Source organism: Saccopteryx bilineata, chromosome 5 (assembly GCF_036850765.1).
Source record: "Saccopteryx bilineata isolate mSacBil1 chromosome 5, mSacBil1_pri_phased_curated, whole genome shotgun sequence".
Classification (NCBI taxonomy): Eukaryota; Metazoa; Chordata; class Mammalia; order Chiroptera; family Emballonuridae; genus Saccopteryx; species Saccopteryx bilineata.
In genome coordinates this window covers 256,372,218-256,395,988 of record NC_089494.1, presented here as the reverse complement: position 1 = coordinate 256,395,988, position 23,771 = coordinate 256,372,218, and the positions used below count along the sequence as shown (strand labels likewise).

At 49.2% G+C, this 23,771-nt stretch overlaps 1 protein-coding gene and 1 long non-coding RNA gene across 2 annotated transcripts in view; both read right to left on the bottom strand.

The window, feature by feature from the left end:
* Nucleotides 1–359: 359 nt before the first annotated feature.
* LOC136338572 (uncharacterized) lies at nt 360–2,920 on the bottom strand. Its single transcript, XR_010731976.1, has 3 exons — nt 2,716–2,920; nt 2,409–2,502; nt 360–843 (listed from the first exon to the last, which is right to left on the bottom strand). It is a non-coding gene; the product is annotated as an uncharacterized lncRNA (long non-coding RNA).
* A 6,699-nt stretch (nt 2,921–9,619) lies between these two features.
* Nucleotides 9,620–23,771, bottom strand: part of TAPT1 (transmembrane anterior posterior transformation 1) — a 64,679-nt gene continuing 50,527 nt past the window's right edge. The window contains exons 10-14 of the mRNA XM_066279170.1: nt 23,672–23,731; nt 23,221–23,289; nt 19,402–19,478; nt 14,283–14,443; nt 9,620–12,515 (exon numbers count right to left, since the gene is read on the bottom strand). Coding sequence (XP_066135267.1) covers nt 12,298–12,515; nt 14,283–14,443; nt 19,402–19,478; nt 23,221–23,289; nt 23,672–23,731 — 585 coding nt within the window. The 3' untranslated portion in view covers nt 9,620–12,297. The remainder of the gene's footprint in view (nt 12,516–14,282; nt 14,444–19,401; nt 19,479–23,220; nt 23,290–23,671; nt 23,732–23,771) is intronic.

Below are 23,771 nucleotides of genomic sequence, written 5' to 3'. Positions count from 1 at the left end.
GAAGGAAAAGGATCTTTGCAAGATGGAGAAAAGATTACATCAGGAGCAGTCATCTATGGTAAAATGACAAGAGCTCATTAACGTCGTTTTAATTAGGAAATCATAGGCGTTTCACCTGCGGTGGCAGTAGGGTGTTCCCCTCACAGGACGTGGAGCGACACACTCCGAGTTGTGGATCAGAGGCCTGCATTTGCGGGAGTCCTGTCTCCATCACCAGCCAGGTTAGCGTAGGGCGGGTTATCTCACCTGTCCAGGTCTTGTTTTCCTACTTTGAAAAATGAGAGTAATTAAACGCATTTCCTCCATTAAATAATTGATGAGAACAAAGTCCGGAAAGTATCAGGTCTTACCAAAACACAAGGTTTTATTATCATCACATCGTGATCATTTATTTCTCTCAGCCATCAGTCCAGGGGAGCCCAACTTTGCCAGAGAATGGAGATTTTGTTTCTCTGTTCGTTAATTCTTGACTGATCGCCGTCTTCCAAGGACTCGAGGCAGCACATGAAAACACATCCATAGCACAGCATCATTCCGGTAACTCCTGCCGTGAGTTCCATGGGCTGTTGCTTCCAGGCACTGCAGGGCAGTAAAAGTGATTGGGGGAGGGGCGTCTTCTCTTGGCTCATTGAATTTATGAATAAGTGAATGGAAGAAAATAAGTGGAGATTTCTTTTAAGCAAGATTCCTTCATTCGGGGAGCACACACTTTTGCAGCGTCCACGAATAACGTGTCCGACAATCTCCCCCTTACAAGCACAGTCACAAAGGCATCGTGGGAATGGGACCCCTTTTCTGTCCGTCATCACCGACCCTCTTCTTCATGACAAGGAAGCTGACACCCTAAACAGACAGAAGCCAGGACTTTCACTAAAAACACCAGGATGGGCCACGATCAAAGCCTGGGTGAAGCACTCTTTTACCAGAACGGAAAAGCACCGCTGGTGAAAACAAGAGTGAGTCATTTCTGAACACAAAGGAGACTGAGCAAAGCCCTCCACTTGGGGGGATTCTGTGTCCAGTCTAGATGGAATGGGGGTCATTTCACAGCCAAGTGCTGTGTCCTCAGCCCCCTGCCCTGTCCCAGTCCTCACCTGTCCGCACCTTGTCCATCCTTCTGGCTCCATTCTGGGTGGCCCTGGCCTCCACTCTCATTCTGTGCTAATGGACCCTTTATTTTGTTCAGTGCCACTACGTTCCAGGCTGCGTGAGAGATTTGGTTTAAGCTGCTGGTATTTTTTGAACTATAGGACGCAGCCCATCCCAAGATTATGCTGCCAAGTTAATGGGGTATGAACAACATTAAAAAAACATAAACAAAATATTTGAATAAATCAGAGTAAAGGTAAGTATTGTCTAATTTCTTTTCACTTTTCAGTCACACATGTGTTTGCACACTGGGCGTCAATGTCAAATGCCTTTCCTATTATGGCACTCCATTAGAAATTTCTAGAGACGCTGGACTGAGCCAATCAGGAGGTTTTCGAGTCCCTGTCTTCCAGCCCTCCACTTGTGGCTGAGCCCCCCAAAAGAAAAAGATATGAATAATGTCATTAAAATGAAAAAATACCTAAGAAAAAATGAAAAAATATCTAATAAATGCATTAAAAATGCCTAATCACACTCTTAGAACTAAGTACCGTTTTTAAACACCTGTAAGGTTGGCATGCATGACAGCCATCCGACTAGGACTGAGGTGGGTGTGGAGCTCCAGGCCTGCCCCCATGCCATGTCCCTCAGGAAAGCAATTTCATGACTCACATGGGGCGCTTTTGCCCAAGTAACTGCAGCTCCAGGAATTTATCCTGAAGAAATAATCCGACAAATGCCCAATGGGAAACGCTTCAGTGAATTACGATCCAACCGTATCTGGAATTCTATTCAGCCACTGAAAATATTGTCAGTTGTTGCTACGGAAAAATTCCCACCACATGTAAAGGAAATGAAGTATGTCATAAAGCAGCATGGGGCATCCCATTGGAATATATTTTCATGCAGAAACCCATGTGTGTGCAGATATTATCAGAAGCAGTGGGAAAGAAGGAACATGCACCAAATTAGACGGTGAAATGATAAGTAACCCTCTCCCCTCCCTTTATCGGAATACTCTTCTGACTTCTCTTCTTCATAACTCATATGTATCACTGGGGAAAGAAAGCTAATAGAAGTTTTAACAATGTGTGGTGTTTGCCACTGCTCAGGACGGGAAGAGGGGCGCTGTCCCCTCCCTCCTTAGCTTAGAGGCAGCAATGCCAGGCGTATTATGACTATGTGTGTTTAGCAAGCCCACGCCCGACCCATGGTGGGGAGCCCTCCTCCCGGGTCCTGGGGACTGCACCCAAACCTTGGAAAATCAGGGCGTTGGTTTCCTGGTTGGTACGAGGACATCAGTATCCCACTGTACCCACCTTGCAGGGGGGGTGAAAAGCCACGCGGAGACTATTTGCAAAGTGCCAGGCATCACATAAACCCACATTGTTGTGCCTCGGTCTGCCGTGGCTCCTTAGGGGGAAAAGAAAGGTGATACAACTATAGGCAGCAAAACCAAAACACTCCGTTCATAATCCAAATTCTAAAAATAGCACGGCCAGTCCACGGAGGATTAGCGTCCCGCGAGAGCCTGGCAAACATTGCCCGAGAGGAGGGGCAAAGGAACGGGCTGTTGGTTAACTGTGCGTGCTTTTGTTAGAAAATGATTTGACTTAAGAAGCACACCTTGTGTGCGCTGGTGAGGGCTCTCGTGGCGGGCAGTCCTGAGGTCCATGCACGGCGCAGAGAGGGGAGGACTGGCGCTCTGCCATCAGAGGGACCCTGCTCTTTCCTCGCTGGGTGACGGTTGGGAAAAGAGCCTCTTGAACTTCAGTGTCCACAGCTGTAAAGTGGGGCTTGCAGGGAGGGACATTGCACAGGTTAAATGAGGTATGAATTAAAAGAGCCTTGTGTGGTGATTTGTGATAGATGCCTAATTAAGTACAGCTTTAAGAATTATTATCATTATTATTTTTTACAGGGACAGACAGAAAGTTAGAGAGAGGGATAGGTAGGGACAGACAGACAGGAACAGAGAGAGATGAGAAGCTTCAATCATCAGTTTTTTGTTGTAACACCTTAGTTGTTCATTGATTGCTTTCTCATATGTGCCTTGACCGCGGGCCTTCAGCAGACCGAATACCCCTTGCTCGAGCCAGCGACCTTGGGTCCAAGCTGGTGAGCTTTTTGCTCAAACCAGATGAGCCCGTGCTCAAGCTGGCGACCTCGGGGTCTTGAACCTGGGTCCTCCGCATCCCAGTCCGACGCTCTATCCACTGTGCCACTACCTGGTCAGGCTATTATTATTATCACCACTACTCTAGCTCTTGTTCAAGCCACAGCCGGGTGACAACTTATCAGTGATACAGGAGAAAAGCAGCTTGAAGCAAGTTGCCAGTGATAAGGACAGTCACTGGAAATAGTCGATAATACTCTAATAACTGTGTATGGTTAGTCAGTTGGGCACTAGACTTACTGGAGGGAGCAGTTCATAAGGCACATAGATGCCTAACCACTGTGTTGCGCACTGAAACATATAATAGTGTATGTCAACTGTAATTGAAAAGTAAGTTAATTTTTTTTTAAAAGTGTGTGTGGGGGGGAGAGGTTGGACCTGGTAGACAGAGGTCAGGTGCCTCATCAGAGCATCTTCAAGGCGGTTCCATCAGCCTGGGACCCACTTCGTCTTTCAATGTGTGATCTTGGAAGGAGAAATGAACAGTACATTTATCTCCATCATCGCTGCAAGGGAGTCAATTAAAGGTGCAGAGGGTCTGAAACGGCAAGGCTTCATCTCCCCTCGCCCACAGCTCCTTCCCACCACCAGCTCTCGGTCCAGACCTGACAGTCGGGGAGCCGAGTCCGGTCTCCTGAGACTTCCTTCCACTCCCCTCCTGGAAATGCGGCTTCCGTCCCGGGCTCCTGAGCAGATCATCCCACCTGCGGCTGGGCATCATTTCACAATGGCAGATCTGGAGGTCACTCGTTACCATGGTCCGTCATCCGCGCAAGAAACAGAAAATCAGACAGAAACCGATTTTGCCTGCTGTGTCAGCGTGGAAGGGAGGAAGTCCAGGCCGAGTCCTGTCCTGTCCCTGCCCCCCCTGGAGGTGGCCCCTGGAGGTGGAGCGGTTCCTGCGGTCTGCTGCTTTGCCTTCCGAGGTGGGACCGCGCGAGGTCAGCCGGGGTAGGTGGGGGGCCTCTGGCACCGCCTGGCCTGGCTCCAGGCTGCCTGAGCCCAGTTTACTGCGTAGAGACAGCCCCTCACTGCGGTCCCTCAGTGCAGGCCAGCTCCCCTGGGACTCAGCGTCCACACAGCAGAAAAGGCAATATCCTAACTCCTCCTGGCCCTGGACTTGCGTCTAGCCCTCTGCTCTCTGCCCCTTACTACTCTCACGCTGCAGACTGTCCCCCCTCCCATGTCCCCCAGCACCCCTGAACGTCCGCCGGCGGGATATCCCGCGCACTCTCACCCTGCAGCTGGGAACTTGCTGGCATCCATCCGCCTGGACAGGATTCCGCCGCCGCTCACGCATGACCTCTCGGAGGCCTTCCTGACCACCCAGTCTTGAGAAAGCATCACTTCCCCATCTCATTCATTACCTTACTCTCTCGACAGTGTAGCATCCACTGGGTACAAGAACAAACGTCGGAGACTTTCAGGAGTATAGATGTAACTTTATTGGCCAGTTTTACCTGCGCAGGGGCAAATTCCCTAGGTGTCCAGAGACACCATGCTCACAAGGAGCTACAGATGGGAATCGCACCTAGCGCTCACAGCTAAATCTTTTTATAAGCTAAGCAAGCAAGCCTAATACAGAAGCAGATGTGGCGGTAACCTATTTGCTAAGAGGGCTGCACATAGCATAGCAGCAGGGGCTGGGGTCTAGCTCATTGGCGAATTCCAAACCTAAACTTCTGATAAGGGTCTTTTAACCAATAGAATGCAAACGTTTGTCTCTTTTTCCTTTTTTTTTTCTTCTCTCTCAGCCTCCCAGAGTCCCTATCTGTCTCTGCTTCTTGAAGGACCTTGGGCATGTTATTCCTAACAGAACAGGAGCAGGACCTGCCTGTAACCCTTAAGTTCCCTGTTCTATTAGTGCCCTGCTTATTTTCTGATCTTCTCTTGGTCCTTACAGACAGCACCCAGTACCCTCCCCAGGACTCCGCGTTCCCACGTTCATCATCTGGTTTCTCCACTGGACTAGAAGCTTCCGAAGAGCAGACCCCGCCTGCCCGGTCTGTGCTGAGCCCAGCTCCCAGAGCAGAGGGTGCCCGAGAGCGGGAAGGGGTCACTCGCGCAGGGTGACGGTGCTCAGCTGCACCCAGCCCTCCACGTGGCGACTAGCGCTTTGGAGCATCCTGTGGCGTCTTGACCCGGTGCTCTCTGGTTTCTGCGTGACTGGTCTGAGGGGTCCCGCCCCCGTGGGAGGGGATGGGGCCTTCACAGCTGGAGGTTTGAGGAACCCTGGGGGCCCCCGGTCTGCAGCCCTGCTCTGCCTTATCTTGCGGCCTGGGCTCGAGCAGCCAGACATCAGTAAAAGGCAACCTTTTACCTGAAATGTAGGCATGTGCTGAAGAGCTTTGGCCCCAAATTCCACTTCTGTCTCTCCCATCTTTACCTTCTGTAAAGCAGACGGAGTGGTTCTGGCCCCACAACCCTGAGGTCCAGATCCTAGAGCGAGGGCGCTGGGCCAGTGGATCTCATGTTGAAGGGTGAGGCCCCCCCCGGGCTGTAACAGCAGGTGGCCGGGCCCCACTCCCAGAGTCAGCATCTGGGTGAGGGCCAAGCCACTGCATTTCTAACATGTTCCAGGTGACGGGATGCCGGTGGCCCAGGGTCCACACCTTGAGGACCACTAATCTAGACCATGAGGCATCAGGCGATGTAGGTCTACACAACTTAGATTTGTGCAGGGGTTTAGCATTCATAAACAAGAGTTTTAGATGAATTTTTATTTGCTTCTCTGAGAAGTGGGTGTCATTCCCAATTTACAGATGAACAGACTGAGGTTGGCAGTGCCACTCAAAGCAGCTCGTGGCTCCCACACCAGCTGGCCCTCCCTTGCACGTCCTGGAGGGGTAACCATCCCAGACCTCTGATAAACAGGTCACTGCACCCTGCACCCCTTCAGTCTAATGACTCTGGCACAAATGATGGCCGTTGCCTCCGTAAGGGTCTCCGTGGCTGGGCTTCCCTTTCACAAGCAGCATACAGCACCAAGGTTGTGAGCACAGGTTGTCCAGCTACAAAAAGGGTCTTTCTGCTTTGCCACATGCTAGCTGGGTGACCTCGAACGAGTTATGTCACACTTTACAGTTTACAAGATCTAGCCCCTGCCCGCCCCTCCGGTTTCCCCTGGAGCAAAGCTGTTTCTTCTTGTGTCCTCAGCATGATGGCTGGCACTTACCAGGCACTGAGACATGTGCCAGGGAGTGGGTGCCGCCCGGTGCTGGGTGCTTCCTTCCCATCTGTCTGGCTTGCCCTGCCTTTCCCATCTTAACCATTTCATTCCTCTTTTCTCAGGGCAGCCCAGGAACACATCCTCCACAATGGCTCCCATGTTTATTCATCAAGTAAATACTGAGTGCCTCCATGGGCCACGAAATGTACAAGATGCTAAGGCCACACACAAGACGCCAGTGGTGAGCCTGGTGAAGGATGTGAACTAGACGTCCCGCTACCACCAGGACCTGTTTCCGGGAGCACTCACCCCATGGGACTGTCATTGCCGGGCTTAACTGTCCGTCCCCCACTACGCTGGAGCTAGACTTGTGAGCAGGGAGCGTCTGAGCTTTGTACATTGACTGTGCAATTAACATTTGTGAAATCGAGCCCAAGAAGATATAATGCAGTTTTTTGGGGGTTGTGTTTCACTTACCTCGTCAACCCTGACATTATCGCTATTTCTGGCTTTCCCTAGAATTTACATTCTTATGTAGGCATAGCTAAAATGAAATGAGACTATGGTAATTGAAAATAACTGCATTATCAAAAATAATGACCCACTTTGCAGCTCATTCACCCAAGAGTTTACGTATTCTGTAAGTCTTAAATTATCCCCTTAAAAAGGTGCCAAATGTACTTTCAAGAGCCCCTCACCCTTAGTCTCCTCACCTGCCGAAAACAGAGTTGTCCGTTAAAAGCCAAATCATTGTGCAGACACCTACCCTTCTTTTTTTGTTACTTTCAGTATCAACTTCAAATACAACTTGACTACACTGTGCCGAGACGTGCCTTTTCCTAATTTGCTGTACGTGTTGACTGTCTCTCCTTACTGAAATTTAGAACAGCAAAGCCGTGTTCGCCGGCACTGCTGAGCAGTAGCAAACTTTTTAGATCACTAAAACAACCTTGGAAATGCCAATTTCCCTTAACAACTTCCACCCTCAATTGTACATATTCTTCCCTTAATCAGATTAAACATAACCTACACCACCCCTGACATCTCAGGCACTTAGAAACGTCACCTGTCCCACTCAGCCATGACATAGGGCTATTTCCAGCACTCACTTGGATGGCATTTGTCTCCTCAAATCGGCCCCATGTGACATTTTTGCTGCTTTTTGACACATTAACTTATTTTTCTCCCACGTCTCTGTGCTGGTAGGCTACATTCATTTACTCTGTTACTGTGCGTACAACGCTCCTGAGAGATAAGGGGCCAAAACGCTGCTCAGGAGGGTCCATGGTCACATCGGGCTTTGCCACTGAAGAGAGTAAGTGTAGCGTTCAGTTCAAAATGGCGCAGGGTACTGGGAGGCTGGCCGCTGAGTAAGTGGGGCATAGTAATCTTTATCTTTTCCCCTAAAACAACAAATAGTAAATGCGAATCCAAGGGTATTTTCAGAAGCATGTGTTGTCGAGATCCAGGTCTAACACCTCCCTCCTTTGACGTGGAGGTCTGTAAATAGGCCCTTTCGGATTCCCCAGTGTGCGGATGTGGGCTGGCACAGAGCCTCCAGGTTCAGTGGCTTAGGAACAAAGGCGTTTCTCTCTCTTGTGTAGAGGCGACGCTGAGTGTCCCAGGTTGATGGGCAGCTCGGCTCCGCGGAGGCCTTCAGGGACCCAGGTTCCAGCCCTCCTGCATGCCACGGTGCTGAGCGTTTGTCTGCGTGATAGGGGCACACCTGGTGGGAGCAGAGAGAAGGTGTGGGGACCCACACTGGCACACACCCCTTCAACTTCACCCCCTCATGAGAACCAGTCCCTAGGCCACTGGGAACAGCAAGAGGAACTCGGGGGTGTAGTCTTTACATAGACAGCTTGGTGCCCAGGTACAACTGTATGTCCCTATGGACAACTAGCATCTTTGGTAAAAGGACATTGTTGGTCAAATGTTTGTAAAATATGATTTTTGAGTTTGCTCACTTTAACTGTTAAAAATGGCAGTGGAGGCCCTGGCCGGTTGGCTCAGTGGTAGAGCGTCGGCCTGGTGTGCGGGGGACCCTGGTTCGATTCCCGGCCAGGGCACATAGGAGAGGCGCCCATTTGCTTCTCCACCCCCACCCCCTCTCTGTCTCTCTATTCCCCTCCTGCAGCCAAGGCTCCATTGGAGCAAGGATGGCCTGGGCGCTGGGGATGGCTACTTGGCCTCTGCCCCAGGCGCTAGAGTGGCTCTGGTCGCGGCAGAGCGACGCCCCGGAGGGGCAGAGCATCGCCCCCTGGTGGGCAGAGCGTCGCCCCTGCTGGGTGTGCCAGGTGGATCCCTGTTGGGCGCATGCGGGAGTCTGTCTGTCTCTCTCCCCGTTTCCAGCTTCAGAAAAGTACAAAAAAAAAAAAAAAATGGCAGTGGACTGTGAAATTGCTAATTACCTTCCTGCTTGGGAAGGGCCATTGTTATGCTAATGTTTGCTGGAGGAGGGGTTTTGCACCAAGAAGTTTTGAAAAGAGCAGGGAAGGAGGAGAGAAAGAAGGAAGCCCTTTTGCAGAGTGAGAGCAGAGAAGGAGATGAGGAAGAGAGGTCAGGGCTCTTGTGAGCTCCATCCACTGAGACTGGTAGGGGGAGAGAGATGAGAAGCATCAACAATCAGTTTTTCATTGTGACACCTTAGTTGTTCATTGATTGCTTTCTCATATGTGCCTTGACCACAGGCCTTCAGCAGACAAGTAACCCCTTGCTCGAGACAGTGATCTTGAGTCCAAGCTGGTGAGCTTTTGCTCAAACCAGATGAGCCCGCGCTCAAGCTGGCGACCTCGGGGTCTCGAACCTGGGTCCTTCTGCATTCCAGTCTGACGCTCTATCCGCTGCACCACTGGCTGGTGGGGGCCTTTGATTCTAAGAAAAACTGGATGTGTCAGTAGCTTTGGGAGCCCTGAGTGAAAGGGAAGTGTTTTCCCTGTTTGTTTTCCTGCGGGCCAGTGCAAGGCTAGAATAAACGATGGCCCACCATTTTTTGGCTCTGCTGTTTCTTTACCATCTGCCTGAATCTAACATGAACCTGCGTGTAAATGGCCACGATGGCGGTGAGTACTGGCCTTACAGACATATTCTTCATTACACTTCATAGAAGCACTGAGAACTGCTGTACAATGACCTTATTTTAAGCAAATTCAATAGGAAAGAAAAATCAGACTTAGATAAACACATTACAGAACTAGATTTATTTCCGAACTGAAGGAAAACAGGGATCATCCGGGACAGGCTGCGTCTCCAGCACACGCCATGTCACCAATGTGCTTGCTATCGTCTCCTGAGCAGAGCAGAGAAGGGGCTGTGTTCGCTGCTGACACAGCCCTAGATCAGCTCCTGACAGGTAGGGGATGAATACATCTCCAGAAGGAAAAACTTAGGGGATCTAATAATAGCAAGTATCTTCCACGGACATGTATAATAAAGAGTGTCAAGTGTACATGCCAGCCGGAGTACAAGAGTACCAAGTACAGAGAGAATCTGGCCCGGCTCCTGAGTGAGCCTCAGCGCTCGCGCTTTAAGTCCAAAGAAAACACTAGTACAAGTCTGACCTATGATGTGCCTTATTCTTAAAACCAAAGTACTGTCTTGACCTTGACACCCAGATGTAAAAAGCACACTGTGTGACATTCAAAACATGTGTAAAATGCAAGGACCTTCATTTGCTGACAGATACGAACTGGTTCTTGATCCAAGGCCAAGCCTTTTTTTTTTTTTTAAGAAGTCAACATTTTGTCGCTCTTAAGACCAAAAGAGTAATTCAAATTAGACAATCCTGTCACTTGTCAATTAGAAATACTTATAAAACGGGAAATTCACTCCACCAAATACAACAGTAAACATCATCAAAATAAATTCAGTGACCTTGTTAGAAAAGATTACAAAATTGAAATTTATTGAGTTTCACACAAGATGCATTTATAAAATTAGTACTGAATGCCATTTTGACAGAAGAACTGAACATCTTTCTGAACTCCCATATATTCTGCCAAGGAAATGAACACCTTCCAAAATTGACAGCACAGTCACAGAATAATTCAAGCTGCATTGAAAGATACACCCCCAACATATTCTTGTGCTGATTAGGGCTGTGTTTGGCAAAGTTTTCCCTCCAAACTATTCCTATTCACCGTGGACACCATTCCTTTTGGTGAAGATGAAAAAAAAAAAATTCTAAAAAGGGGCTTCACTGAAACACATACAAAGCAATTAAAAGTCTTTTTCATTTTAAACTTGAAACACTTCATGGTCTCACAAAAGCATTTCTGTACAGTTTCCTTTGACCCTATGCGAACATTAATCTTCAGATTCCTTTAGTTTAATGCAAAACGCTAAAATTCACTTCCGTGTGTCAAATGAACAAGGCAAACAAAGCATTCAAGCTTGCTTCGTGTCTCCCCCAGGAAGCAGACACATCACCTGAAATCTACCCCTGAACATCACAGGCCAAAATGTCAGCGCAGCCGCTGAACCTCAGAAGGAAACCGTCAACGGAGGTAACAGTTAACAGTGACATCTGGACACTGAAATTAGATGCTGCAGTAAAATTTTTTATAATGATGCAAAGAGGTTTCTCAAGATAAAACGTGGTGAAAAATAACTTGTCCTATGGTGCAGGCCACAAACGAGTCAGCAAGCAGAAATGGAATCTTGACCTCAAACAAAACCAGAAAGCACCTTTTGGTTGCTGTTTCCAACATCCACACACAAACAGCTCCCCACACCCAGACACCCACCCACACACCCCAAACACCTCACTGAGTTTCTCCCCACAGGGCTTGCCCCTCCCCCCGGCACGGACACAGCCAATCACATCTCTCCCCACAGACACACACAGACACAAGCCAGCCCAGGGCAGACGCAGGCACACGCACGGACGCTCCAAACAGAAACCAATGCGCTTGACAGTGCGCAAGACGCTGCTCAATCACTTATTTACCTTAAAACTGTTACTTAAAAAACTCAGTTCACAGTCAACACCTTTGAATTTTGTACAATTCTTAAGGCTATTCAACACCAAATCCTTTGAACTGTAACAGCTGGTGAAGCAATTAGTTTTAAAGTGAGATCAGTGAACTATACATTTAAGTTAACACTGCTCTGCTCTCTCGGTATAAAATGGACCTTCTTGTAAGGTAACTCCTATTTTATCTACTGCAATTCAACAATACATGGTTCACATTTTCCTTTAAAGAGTAAACTGAAAAATTATGACCCAATTTCTCATTGATGCATAACCTTCATTCATTATTTTTAAAATAGACAAATTGGCTTAGGACTTTTATTTTTCTATAAAATGCTACTATTCATGTCTTATTTAAGGTAGCCTTTTATTCTGATCACTTCAGATACATCTTCAAGGATTATTCTGGTAGTAAGAACATTTATCATGACTTAGTGTAATTCTGTTTTAAAACGCTTTGGCAGATGACGTGGGGCTGGAGATTGCCTGTGAGAACGGTGTGCAGTGCGCAGGCGCCGCGCGGAGCAGCGCCACAGCTCTCTGGGGGCGTGTCCTCCGCCCAACAAGCCCTTCAGGCCAAACCCGACATTCTGGAAGCACGGACGGACGGACAGGGCAGAAGGGATTCTGCGCCGTTCCCATCGGGCCGGATGTGACCGCTGCCTCTCCCCATGGGGGGAAGCCTCCGCACAGTCAGACTGGAGGGCGCCGCTGTTCTGTGACCTGACCTTCAACCAGACCACGTTACTGGAAGAAAGATACTAGGACTTGCTTTCCATTAATAACTTAAGTTTTTAAATAAATATTTAAGTGCTTCTTCCGCATCTGTCCGCCCGGAAGCACAGCCTGGCCACTCCAGGACGCGGCGTTGGTCAGACAGAGCTGCAGAACTCAGTCGATCCGGTTTCCGCAGATTGTGAACCGGTCTATGTCCAACAAGTCTTTCTTCGAGGACCTGTGTTTCAGTTCCGAGTTCTCCTGCGCCATGTCCTTCTCTTCGCCGTCTGGAGTCGTCAGAAACTGATCAGAACTGCTTGTCACAAGTAATGGTATGACATTTTCCTTTTGATGGCTAGGCTGGCTGGTGACTGAGGCAGACAGGTTTTCTTCTGGGGGAGGAACAGAGCCTTTAATTAGAAAAAGATTTCCTCTAAACTTATAATAAATATGAGCTTATCAATATAGTGGTTCTGAATGAAAGTGTAAATGATAGCAAACAGCATGTTGTGTGACAGCCATAATTTATACTGAAACTCAGGCTACGTCATTTCTGTCTGCTTACCCAAACTCTTATGGAAGGGCTATGATGTGGATCGCTTCCCACAGTAACTCTGTTACCTGATGTTGGAAAAATCAGAATTTTCCCCTAAGAAACTCCTTCCTACATAACCAAGTCCTGGCCGGCTTGTGGCCAAGGCAGAAACGCCAACAGTGGCCCCTCTGGTCGGCAGCAGGGCTAAATGACTCTGACACAGCCCACTTCTGTCCTGCAGTCTTGGCTACACTTGGTCAGCACTCCCCCGCTGGAAGCCATGTCGGAGGTAAAAACAGACCAATAAACAGAGCCCAGTGTTTATCAGGGGCCACGGGGATGCCGGAGCTGGGCCTGAGGACACCTGGGCTGGGGACACCTGGGCTGGGGACACCTGGGCTGGGGACGCCTGGGCTGGGGACCCAGCGACCTCTGAGGCGCCCACCCCGTCCCCAGAGGAGCAGAGTCACTGAGACAAGGGAGACAGCCGGACTGTACACACCGACCAGGAACACTCTAACGACTGCTGATGACGGATGCACCTGCTGAAACCATCCCCACAGCTGGGATAGTGAGCTCACTTGTCTGTCTCTGCGTAACCTGGCGGCTGTGCTTCACTCCCTTTAAAACACCATGAACACCACGTCTTGAGAGCTGGTCCCTCTTTTCATCCCTGAATGGGGCCTGAGCTGCCTGACTTGCAACACCTTCCTGAATGTTCTCTGGACTGTGGTCTCTCAACCTCCAAGACATCTACAAACACACGCAGACAACTCAATCCGAAATTCCCTCCTTACACACAGCCCTGCCTGGACTCAGTGGCCTTGACCTGTGCCTAAGGGTCCCCTCATTAGTCTGCAGGCTCCTTTGAGGCAAGACTGACACTAATGTCCTGCTGAGCCGAAAGAGCCTACATAACAGGACACTCTGTGAACGCTGTGATCTATCCAGGTGGCGAAGCAAATGCGACTCCATGTAACTAACAGTACTTACATGTCCTTTATAATGAAAACCCTGTTCCTAGTGAGGCTACGCTTCATCCGCTCACTAGGAGCCCTGCCCTGTGACGCACACACGCTGCATACGGCCCGGGCCCTCCCTGCAGACAGCGCTTGGGCCCAGCTCGGGCCGTATCTCTCCCGCTGAGAAAATGCTCCTCTCGGAACCGGAACCACAGCGCTACTCCTCTGGTGCTTCTTGGGCCTCCAGGGTTAGCTCATGCTGGCCCCTCTTCACCCAGCTCACCCGCTAGTTCTCCTGCGTCAGGGTTCAGCCCGGGCACCACGCCTGCAGGACGGGCCCCTCTTGTCCCCTCCGCCCTGCTACAGCGGGCTCCCTCATCGGATTATCCTCTCCCTGACCACCCAGAACAAACTCCGCCTCTCCTGTCACTGCCATCCAGTCCCCGACCCCGTCCCCGTCCCTGTGGGACAGGTGCCCCCTGGTGACCTACTGGACGGGCACTGCAGGACATGCCTCTGGGATGGGGGCTACACAGAAACATTAACAGCAACAACTAAGCAAAGTGAGACCAAATCGTGCCCGAGCAGGGATCCTTCTCTGGGGGGAGTTCAGACAGCCCTCTGAGAAACGACGCAGGAAGTGACGAGAAGAACCCACGTACCTTGGGAGGGTTTGCACTTGCTCTGCGACTTACTGGACGGTTTGCTGGGAGTGCCGGTGGGGGGTGGGTTAAACAGCTTCTCTTCCATCTTGGCCTCCTTCACGTACTGGCATGACTTTCCCAACAGCACAATGCTATTGAGTACTTTCAGGGATATCAACCTAAAACCAGAGAAAGACACGTGGCCACCGCTGGAATTCATCTCAGTCGCTTTGAGCAGCACCTACTGCCCTGCGGAAACAGGGTCTGGAGTCCGAGGGCCCGACCCTAAGACGCTAACTCCGAGTTCCTAACACAAAGCCCAGTTTCCTGAGGATTCCTTTCACTACGGGGAATTTATGATAAATTCCTTACTTCTCTCTGTAAGAAGAAATCCTACCATTTAAAAGCTATACCTTCTAACTAACATTTATTTTCCTTTTATAGCCCTTCCCAATCACTTGAGATTTTTTATTACAAAACGAATATATTTAGTAAATGCAGATGAACAAATTATACATATAATGGCTTATACCTCCACACTCCAGTGCTGATCACTGCGACATTCCTGCACTGCCTTTCAGCTGACCTGCTACGTGTGTATTCTGGTTTGTACATCTCGCTGCTCAGAATGAAGTCTCTCAGGAACATGGGAGGGAGGAGCTTGGAGTCAGAGCCTAGACCCTGGGGCCAGGGTCTTGGTCACACCCTGACCGCACTGTGTAGCTGTGTGGGCCTGAGTTTCTTAGACAGTCAATCCACACGGATGATTGTGGTTAGGGGCTCAGAATTGTGCATGGCACACAGAAATGTCACCTGATCTTGTCACTTTACTATCAACACTATTATTTTACATAAAACACATGACGACTATTTTTCCCTATCAGTTAGTGTTCCTCAGTGACACTACTTTAGCTGCACTAAGTCACCATGTACCAGAACCCACTCAAAGCCCTTAGGTTCTGGACATTTTAATTATTTTGAATATTTTTCTTCTATTAAAAAGTTTCTGATTAAAAAAAACCTTATATTAATCTGTATTTCCTTAAAACAAATTCCCAGATAGCTATAATTACAGAAGTCAGATTTTGAGACCAAAGGTACATAACATTTCAGTTATTTAATACAAATCAGGCAAAAATTCTGAAAAAACTTCACATTGAAATCCCCTCCCACTGGAGCCCTTAAATGACACAGCCCCAGGGCCTCCCGGCCAGTCCTCCACTGAGTGGCTGTCGGGATGAAATCCTGGCAGTAATGGGGGCTATAGGTCCGGGTGGGCCGCCGTGTGAGGAGGGGCCTGGCAGGAGCTCACAGCAAGAAGCAAACAGACCTCCGTCCCCTGGGCTTCCGGGAGCCAGGCGGGAAGAACACACACACAGGCCCACGGCCCAGGGTCCTCCTGCGGGCACACACCTCCCGCTTCGCCCGCCCATCTTCCTTCTCTTCTCCCCAGCGAGCCTCACTCCTACCTTCCCCGGCTCCCTCGGACTGCTAGGGGGTGTCAATAGGATTTCAAACTGACTAGATCCAACCAGAACTCTGATTCCAGCCTAACCCAAAAGCTAACAAAGCAGAGCCAGCCTCAAGCACATCCGCCACAGGCTTCCCCATCGCAGCGCTGACTGCTTGGGCTCCAAACTCTAAGGACCCATGAGTCCCCTCATTCCCTCACGCCACACAGCCAACCAATTCACTCACCAGCCCCGTCCAGCTCCTTTCAAAACAGACCCCTCGCTGACACATTCTCACCACTCCAGTGCCAGCGTGGTCACCTGCCCGCGACCTGGCCAGACTGCTCCTCCTCTCTCCAGAGCAGCCAGGGTGGCGCTGGCAAGAAGCCAAGGGGACCCAGCCTTCTGCTCAGCCTCAGGGCCTCTCCCTGCCTAGGAGCTGCGGCCGGGTCCCTGCACTGCTCCGGCCTGTCTGTCCCCCGCTGCCCCTGCACAGCTGGCTCTGACTCGGCCCACTCCGCAGCTCACAGAGCGGCCTCCTGCTGCTCTGTACAGGACAGCCTTCGCGGTCACCCTCCGCTCTCTCCGGGACAGCCACCGCGGTCACTCTGCTTTGTCAAGGACACACTCTGCGGTCACTCTCCGCTCTCTCCAGGACAGCCTCCGCGGTCACCCTCCGCTCTCTCCAGGACAGCCACCGCGGTCACCCTCCGCTCTCTCCGGGACAGCCTCCGCGGTCACCCTCCGCTCTGTCCAGGACACACTCTGCGGTCACTCTCCGCTCTCTCCAGGCCGGCCTCCGCGGTCACCCTCCGCTCTCTCCGGGACGGCCTCCGCGGTCACCCTCCGCTCTCTCCAGGACAGCCACCGCGGTCACCCTCCGCTCTCTCCGGGACGGCCTCCACGGTCACCCTCCGCTCTCTCCGGGACAGCCACCGCGGTCACCCTCCGCTCTCTCCGGGACAGCCACCGCGGTCACCCTCCGCTCTCTCCGGGACAGCCACCGCGGTCACCCTCCGCTCTCTCCGGGACAGCCACCGCGGTCACCCTCCGCTCTCTCCGGGACGGCCTCCACGGTCACCCTCCACTCTCTCCGGGACAGCCTCCGCGGTCACCCTCCGCTCTCTCCGGGACGGCCTCCGCGGTCACCCTCCGCTCTCTCCGGGACGGCCTCCGCGGTCACCCTCCGCTCTCTCCGGGACGGCCTCCGCGGTCACCCTCCGCTCTCTCCGGGACGGCCTCCGCGGTCACCCTCCGCTCTCTCCGGGACGGCCTCCGCGGTCACCCTCTGCTCTCTCCCGGACGGCCACCGCGGTCACTCTCAGCTCTCTCCGGGACACACTCTGCGGTCACCCTCCACTCTGTCCAGAACAGCCTCCGTGGTCACTCTCTGCTCTCTCCAGAACAGCCATTGTGGTCACTCTCCATCCCTGTCCCCTGACACAAGCAAGGCTATTCTTCCTGATGCTGTTACCAACTGTCACTTTAGAGGGCCCTTTCTGGTTGCTGCCTATTTTTCTTTTCTTTTTTTTTTTTTTTTCCATTTTTCTGAAGCTGGAAACAGGGAGAGACAGACAGACTCCTGCATGCGCCCGACCGGGATCCACCCGGCACGCCCACCAAGGGGCGATGCTCTGCCCATCCTGGGCGTCGCCATGTTGCGACCATCCTGGGCGTCACCATGTTGCGACCAGAGCCACTCTAGTGCCTGGGGCAGAGGCCACAGAGCCATCCCCAGTGCCCGGGCCATCTTTGCTCCAATGGAGCCTTGGCTGCGGGAGGGGAAGAGAGAGACAGAGAGGAAGGAGAGGGGGAGGGGTGGAGAAGCAAATGGGCGCTTCTCCTATGTGCCCTGGCCGGGAATCGAACCCGGGTCCTCCGCACGCTAGGCCGACGCTCTACCACTGAGCCAACCGGCCAGGGCTGCCTATTTTTCTGCTAGAGTTCAGTGACAGGAAGGCAGGTACTTGCATTGTTCTGGGCCGGTCCCCAGACCAGTGCTGGGAGCAAGAGCGGCCCCAGCACCGAGCGCAGCTCCCTGAGGACAGCGGTGAGGGCAGGGGCCCCCAGCCTGGCCCCGGGAAAGGGGCTGAACGTGGGGAGAGCAGGGAACGTCTAGCATTCCATGTCAGGAGGCCCAACCGGTTCCGACTGGGTTCTGCGGATTTGCTGGGGTTAAGGAGTAAGGGGGGCTTCGCAGACAGATGGCTTTGGAAAGTCTCTGAAGGAAAAGAGGGTAGTGGGTGTGACCCTGACCCAGGGTGATCAGAGTAAGTCAATAGAACAGAACGGCTGGGCAGATGTGACTGCCGGACACCAGAGGGGTGGAAAGGGTGAGACATTGGGGAACAGGTGACACGGGGTGGGGGTGGCACGGGTGGCTGTGGGAGTTAAGTAACGGGAAGTAAAGCACGTCTACTTTGGGGAGCTCAACACAGGTTTTCCGATGCAGCGTGTACACGCTCTACGTCCTGTTCTGTTTACGTCAAAACAACAACAACACTAGAACAAAAGCCTGTTAAACAAAGACGGGCAACCACAGCAGCCCCGCTCGGCGGGCAGGGCACCGCGCCCGGAACTCTGCAGGGCAGCGTGAGGATGTGTGTCTGAAAGGAAGGTCTCAGCTTTTTCAATGTCGAAAAACTGTGGCGTTACCTGAACACGGTAAGCAGCAACGTGTCCGTTCAGCCGACAACGGTAGCGGTCTGTCATCGGATCAGAACATACCTCGCTTTGTGTCGCTGAACTCAGCCACCCGGCCTGACAACGGGAGTGCTGGGAAGCGGTTCTCGACTCCTGAGCTTGGCGGTGAGACAATGACAAGGGACCGTTCCTGTGCCCCTGCCGTGGGCCAGGCGCCAGGCAGAGAGGACGTGGGAAACACGCTCAGATGGGAAACTAGGAAGAGCAGACAGTTCTGATCGTCTCACAGACTCAGTTCTGACCGTCTCACAGACTCAGTTCTGGCCGTCTCACCGACTCAGTTCTGACCGTCTCACGGGCCGATGCTTGGAGTGCAGCCCCTCGGGCCCTGCTGAAGCCAGCGTGGGGGGGGGGGGTCCCTTCTCTCCTCACCAAGTGAAGCTAACGCTGGGACAGGCCACATGACCACAAATTCACTTCCTGAGAAAACTGACAACAGCCGGAACATCACTTTATATAGTTACTTCCTACCACGTCTCCTCCCTGACCGAGTGTACGCTGAGCAAGACCAACAACTTTGCAGATAACGAATCAGCCAGTCCCAGGCAGGGAAACGACCTTTCTGTACCTGTTTGAGTCCCATGACACCGCCCTGAGCACACTAAATCATTCCTGCTGCACATAGTAGAAACTGAAAGAGGTTTTTGAACATAGAGAAATGCCTGAATGCAATGGCAGATTTTATTTTATACAAGAAAATATGGGTAAAACTTAACTCCTAAGCAAAAAGAGCTTTAAGTAAAAGATTTCATTAAAGGTTAAAACAAAATCTAAAGTGCTATTAAGACTGTTAGCAAATGGCAGCGTATTTAGTTGAAGCAGAGTGGCAGTGAGTCAGACACATCTGGGGGTAGAAGGTGTTACGGGAGCCCCGCACAGTTAGCATGGGTGTGGTAGGACTTGATTGCTAGTGACTTCCATTACATCTTGCATTTATATTTTACTGCATAGGCAAAAACAAATTCAAGAATGGTTCATCTTACCCAAAATAGAAGAGTATGACACAGGCATAAGACAGGATTCCTTGCACTTTAATTGAGCTTGTTACAACTCTGATGAGCTAGCCAGAAACAAACCACAAAAACGACAAAAACACACAGACAGAACAAACAACCACAGAGTTATTCGTTAATATTTAAATGAGAGTTATCTGTGCTGATTTTAACAGTCTACACGCCCGTGGCCTCTGTTTGAAGCCCAGCAGGCAGTTCTAGACCTGCTCATTCATACCAAACCGGCAGCCTGTGAAGCCCTTTGTGGTAGATTCGAGTGGATCAGGCAAATCTCTGATGCCCATGGCTGAGGCTACGTTCAGCCGCTGACTCTCTGAAGTCAGACACTATACCTAGCTCATTAGTGACACATCTGCTCGGCCTAATAGATTCAAATCTGATTTTTAAAATGAAAAATTTTGGAAAATACAAATGAATTCATCATGCTACATGTATCCATGCCAGAGCTTGAACCATTTAGTGGATATTTCCATTATTCTTGTTTTCTTTTGTCCTTGTTCTTTGACCCTTTGTAAGAACACTTCCCCTCCCCCCACCGCCACCCCAGTGACTGGCAGGGATCAGGGAGAAGAATGAACCTTAAGAGATATGGACAGCTAAAAAAAATTATATACTATTACAAAATCAATTATGTAAAGATTGAATGATTTGTCTCTTTTGGACAGTTGTGTTTAAACACCTATTTCCTTTTTTATTTATTTAAACCCAGGACCCGGCAGCCTGCTGAATGAGTCCAGGCGCCCTGTCACTGGAAATCATTTTTAGCTTTGGCTTAATCAAGTGCCCATATACAGGTCCTCTCCACTTTTCAGAAGGTCACACCGCTTTGCTTTACCAAAGACCTACACTGGTAGCTGTTTTCCTAACTGAAAACAAACCCAAAGGCCACTTTTGAAACGGCCCTCAGTGGCTGACTGCAGGGAGCTGTTGCAGACGCGGCTCAGCCCGAGCAGCGAGCTCCTTCCCAGGGAAGCACACTCAGCTCCTTCCCAGGGAAGCACACTCAGCTCCTTCCCAGGGAAGCACACTCAGCTCCTTCCCAGGGAAGCACACTCAGCATCTCGGCCTCAGGCCACCGCGTCTGTGAGCGTCCGCACTTTACGTCCATTTATGTTGTCAGTAAGATGTGTCCTCAGGTATCAGAGAAGCCCAAGAAGCTTGGAAAGGTGTCTACATTAAGCATTAAACTGGGCGTAACTAAGCATTTTGATGATGGTGAACAAAATGAAGGCATAGACATTAATGTCAACTGCTTCTTCGATTTATGCCATTTTGGCTCCTGAGAGGTTCCACAGACACGCTCTCTGTTCAGATAGCGGGGGAAGCTGCATTAGAGTCTAGGGGGACTGCTACATGGAAATGGAAAATCAGGGAAAATAATTGACCTTATCACCTCATTATCATCAAGTAAGAGTTTTTTAGGGTGTCTTAAGTAAACATCATAAGGTACATTGTAAACAATATTTTAAAAATGCTGTCAATAAAAACCATCTGGAGGAAGTGAGGGGATGGACTGTCCTGTGTTCAGTCAGGTTTCCTATCAGAAACTGACAGTGAGCCCTCATCACTTCCTCTGAGGGGAACGACTGGGCAAACATTTGTGATGGAAATCACTGTGGCTCCAGGACTTTATCTGTTAATATGAAAGGGTTGCCAAGGATCCTATTCAAGCTTAAATGACTTCATTTTTATCTAGTATGTTATTAGGTAACTTTAAGATACATACACCTAAAACTTCATTTCTATAAGACCCTAATTCTGATGTCTTTCACTTTGAAGGAGGGCGATCTGAATTTATTTTAAGATCTATGGTGGCATGTTGGAGTGAGCGTGGCCTCTCTTGGGCCTTAAGTAAAGACCCGATTCCCGAGGCCTCGATCTATTCCTCGGCGCCCCTAACTGTCCGCCAGAGCCACGGTGTCGCTCTGGAGGTCGGGAGGAAGGCACTGTGGGAAAACACCGCTAGGTCACTCCTGATCCCCTGCGGAAAGGCTGGCCTTCCAGAAGCGTTCTGTAATTATTTACTAAGCTTAAATCTTGTGGTATAACAACCATAAAAACTCATTAAAAGACCAAAAAAAACCCCAAAAAACAAAAAACCTTTAAATACTAAATTAAAAATCCATACTAATCATGAATAGAGTTTTCTGGCAAATAAGTGATTTAGATAGATATTATTTAGCAGGCAGGGCCACATTCAAATACAATCATCTAAGCAACCCTTTAAAACAGGGGTCGGGAACCTATGGCTCGAGAGCTAGATGTGGCTCTTTTGATGGCTGTATCTGGCTTGCAGAAAAATCTTTAATAAAAAAATAATAATGTTAAAAATATAAAACATTCTCATGTATTACAATCCATTCATTTCCTACTGCTCATGTTCATGGTTGCGGGTAGCTGGAGCCAATCACAGCTGTCCTCCGGGACAACACCAAATTTTTACTGGATAATGCTTAACGTACACAGGTCGTTGTATGGCTCTCACGGAACTACATTTTAAAATATGTGGCGTTCATGGAGCTCTCAGCCAAAAGGGCTCCCGACCCCTGCTTTAAAACAAGACTAGCCAGGCTATCCAGGGTTATCCTTCCATTGTCTGTGTGTTTCTAGTTTTAGAAAACAAATTTAGAAAAATTAATATTCTATTTTACCAACCTCTGAGATGTTTAACAAATAATTATTTTACTCTTTAAAACCCTTCTTTTTTCCAAAATTCTATGAATTCCTTTTCCCAAGCAAAACAAAGCTGTATTAAAAAAAATTAGGATCTGGTTATCTGGAGAGCTGTGCTGAAATGTAAATAACAAATAACATCAAGTCTATTAATCATCGACCCTCTACAGAGTCAGGAGGCTGGTCTAAGATCAGATGCAGCTGGTGGGACCTGCAGCTCTGTCCCCCTCTCGGTGACTCTGTGAGACTCTGCACTACTTCAGAGTGCCAGACGACCGCTGGCAAAATAACAAGAAAAAAGAAAAAAGAAAAAGGCCAGGTTTGTTTTGATGTGAGAACAGGTAGCCAATAAGAAATATAATCAAATACCATGCAGCCAGCCAACCTTCTAATAATGAACATCATTGGAGCCCGATGCGGCCAGTAACAATTTATAAGGCTGTGTGTTCTGAGCAAGTCATTAAGATATAGACTTGATGGCATTTTTTAGTTGACTTGACTTAGTAAATTTTACTGCTATTACTGAAAAAAATATTTAATTCCTAAATATAAGAGTAGAAATTTTCATTGTAAAAACTTTGGAAAATGAATACAGCCTAATTCTTCATTTGAGCATATCATAATTGAACCTACTTCATCTGTTTCCAACTTTTTACTATAAATGCCACTGTAATATATAACTTCATCTATAAATCATCATGTGCCTTTTACAACTATTTCCTTGGAATAAATTCCTAGAACTGGAATTACTCCATAAAACTGTCAAACTCCCCTTTAGAAATGCTGGATCAACTTACACTTCTACCAGCACGTGTTACAGTGGCCATGCCCACACCTACCACCAGCTATGTCCATTAAAAAGAAAAAAAAATCTCTGCCAAATGAACAAGCAAAAAAGAGTGTTCTCATTGTTAGGCCATTAAGCAAAAACAGTTACTTAATATCCCTTATCTATAGGATGGCTCAAATACAAAAGGGTAAAATAATTTCCTTCCAAGTCATTTACCTTTCATTTTTATATCAAGTCCTTTTAAAACAAACTTACTGATAATCCCCTTATGAACATTCTATAATGCGGAGCATGCATCATTAGAACAAGAAGAGAGTCGGACTTACTAAGACAGCGAGTGGGAGAGGGATGAAGCCCATCCTCCGCGCCACGGAGTCGCTGTAGTCGGTGTACGCCTGCGCAGAGAGGGAGAAGCTCATGGTTTAAACCACCGTGTAAAGGCCTATTCACTCGTCGTCCGCATAGTTTCTAAACAGGTGAGGGTATGAGGAAGAGCACCTACACCTGTTATATAATTTCCAAACTGATGTGGAAATGGAAATGTTCATAAGAAGTTTTAAATACAAAGTTGCCTAACTGTTAGAAAGCTGCAAAAGTCATACCCTATTTATGTTAAGTATTAGTATTATTTTTATTAATTTGTAAAAACTCAGTGTCAGGAACAAGAATAAGTAGGGAGTTGAAGTTGATGACATTTTCCCTTAACTAGTGTTTGTTTTGTGCTAAATTAAACCACCGGCAATTAATTTCAGATTATGTCTTTGATATGATGCTCACATTTTTCTGTCGGCTGCTAACAAGGTCAAAAGCAAGGCTGGCTCTATATTCACTGTAGACCTAAAGACAAGTAAGAATGCAACATGAGGTTACAGTACAA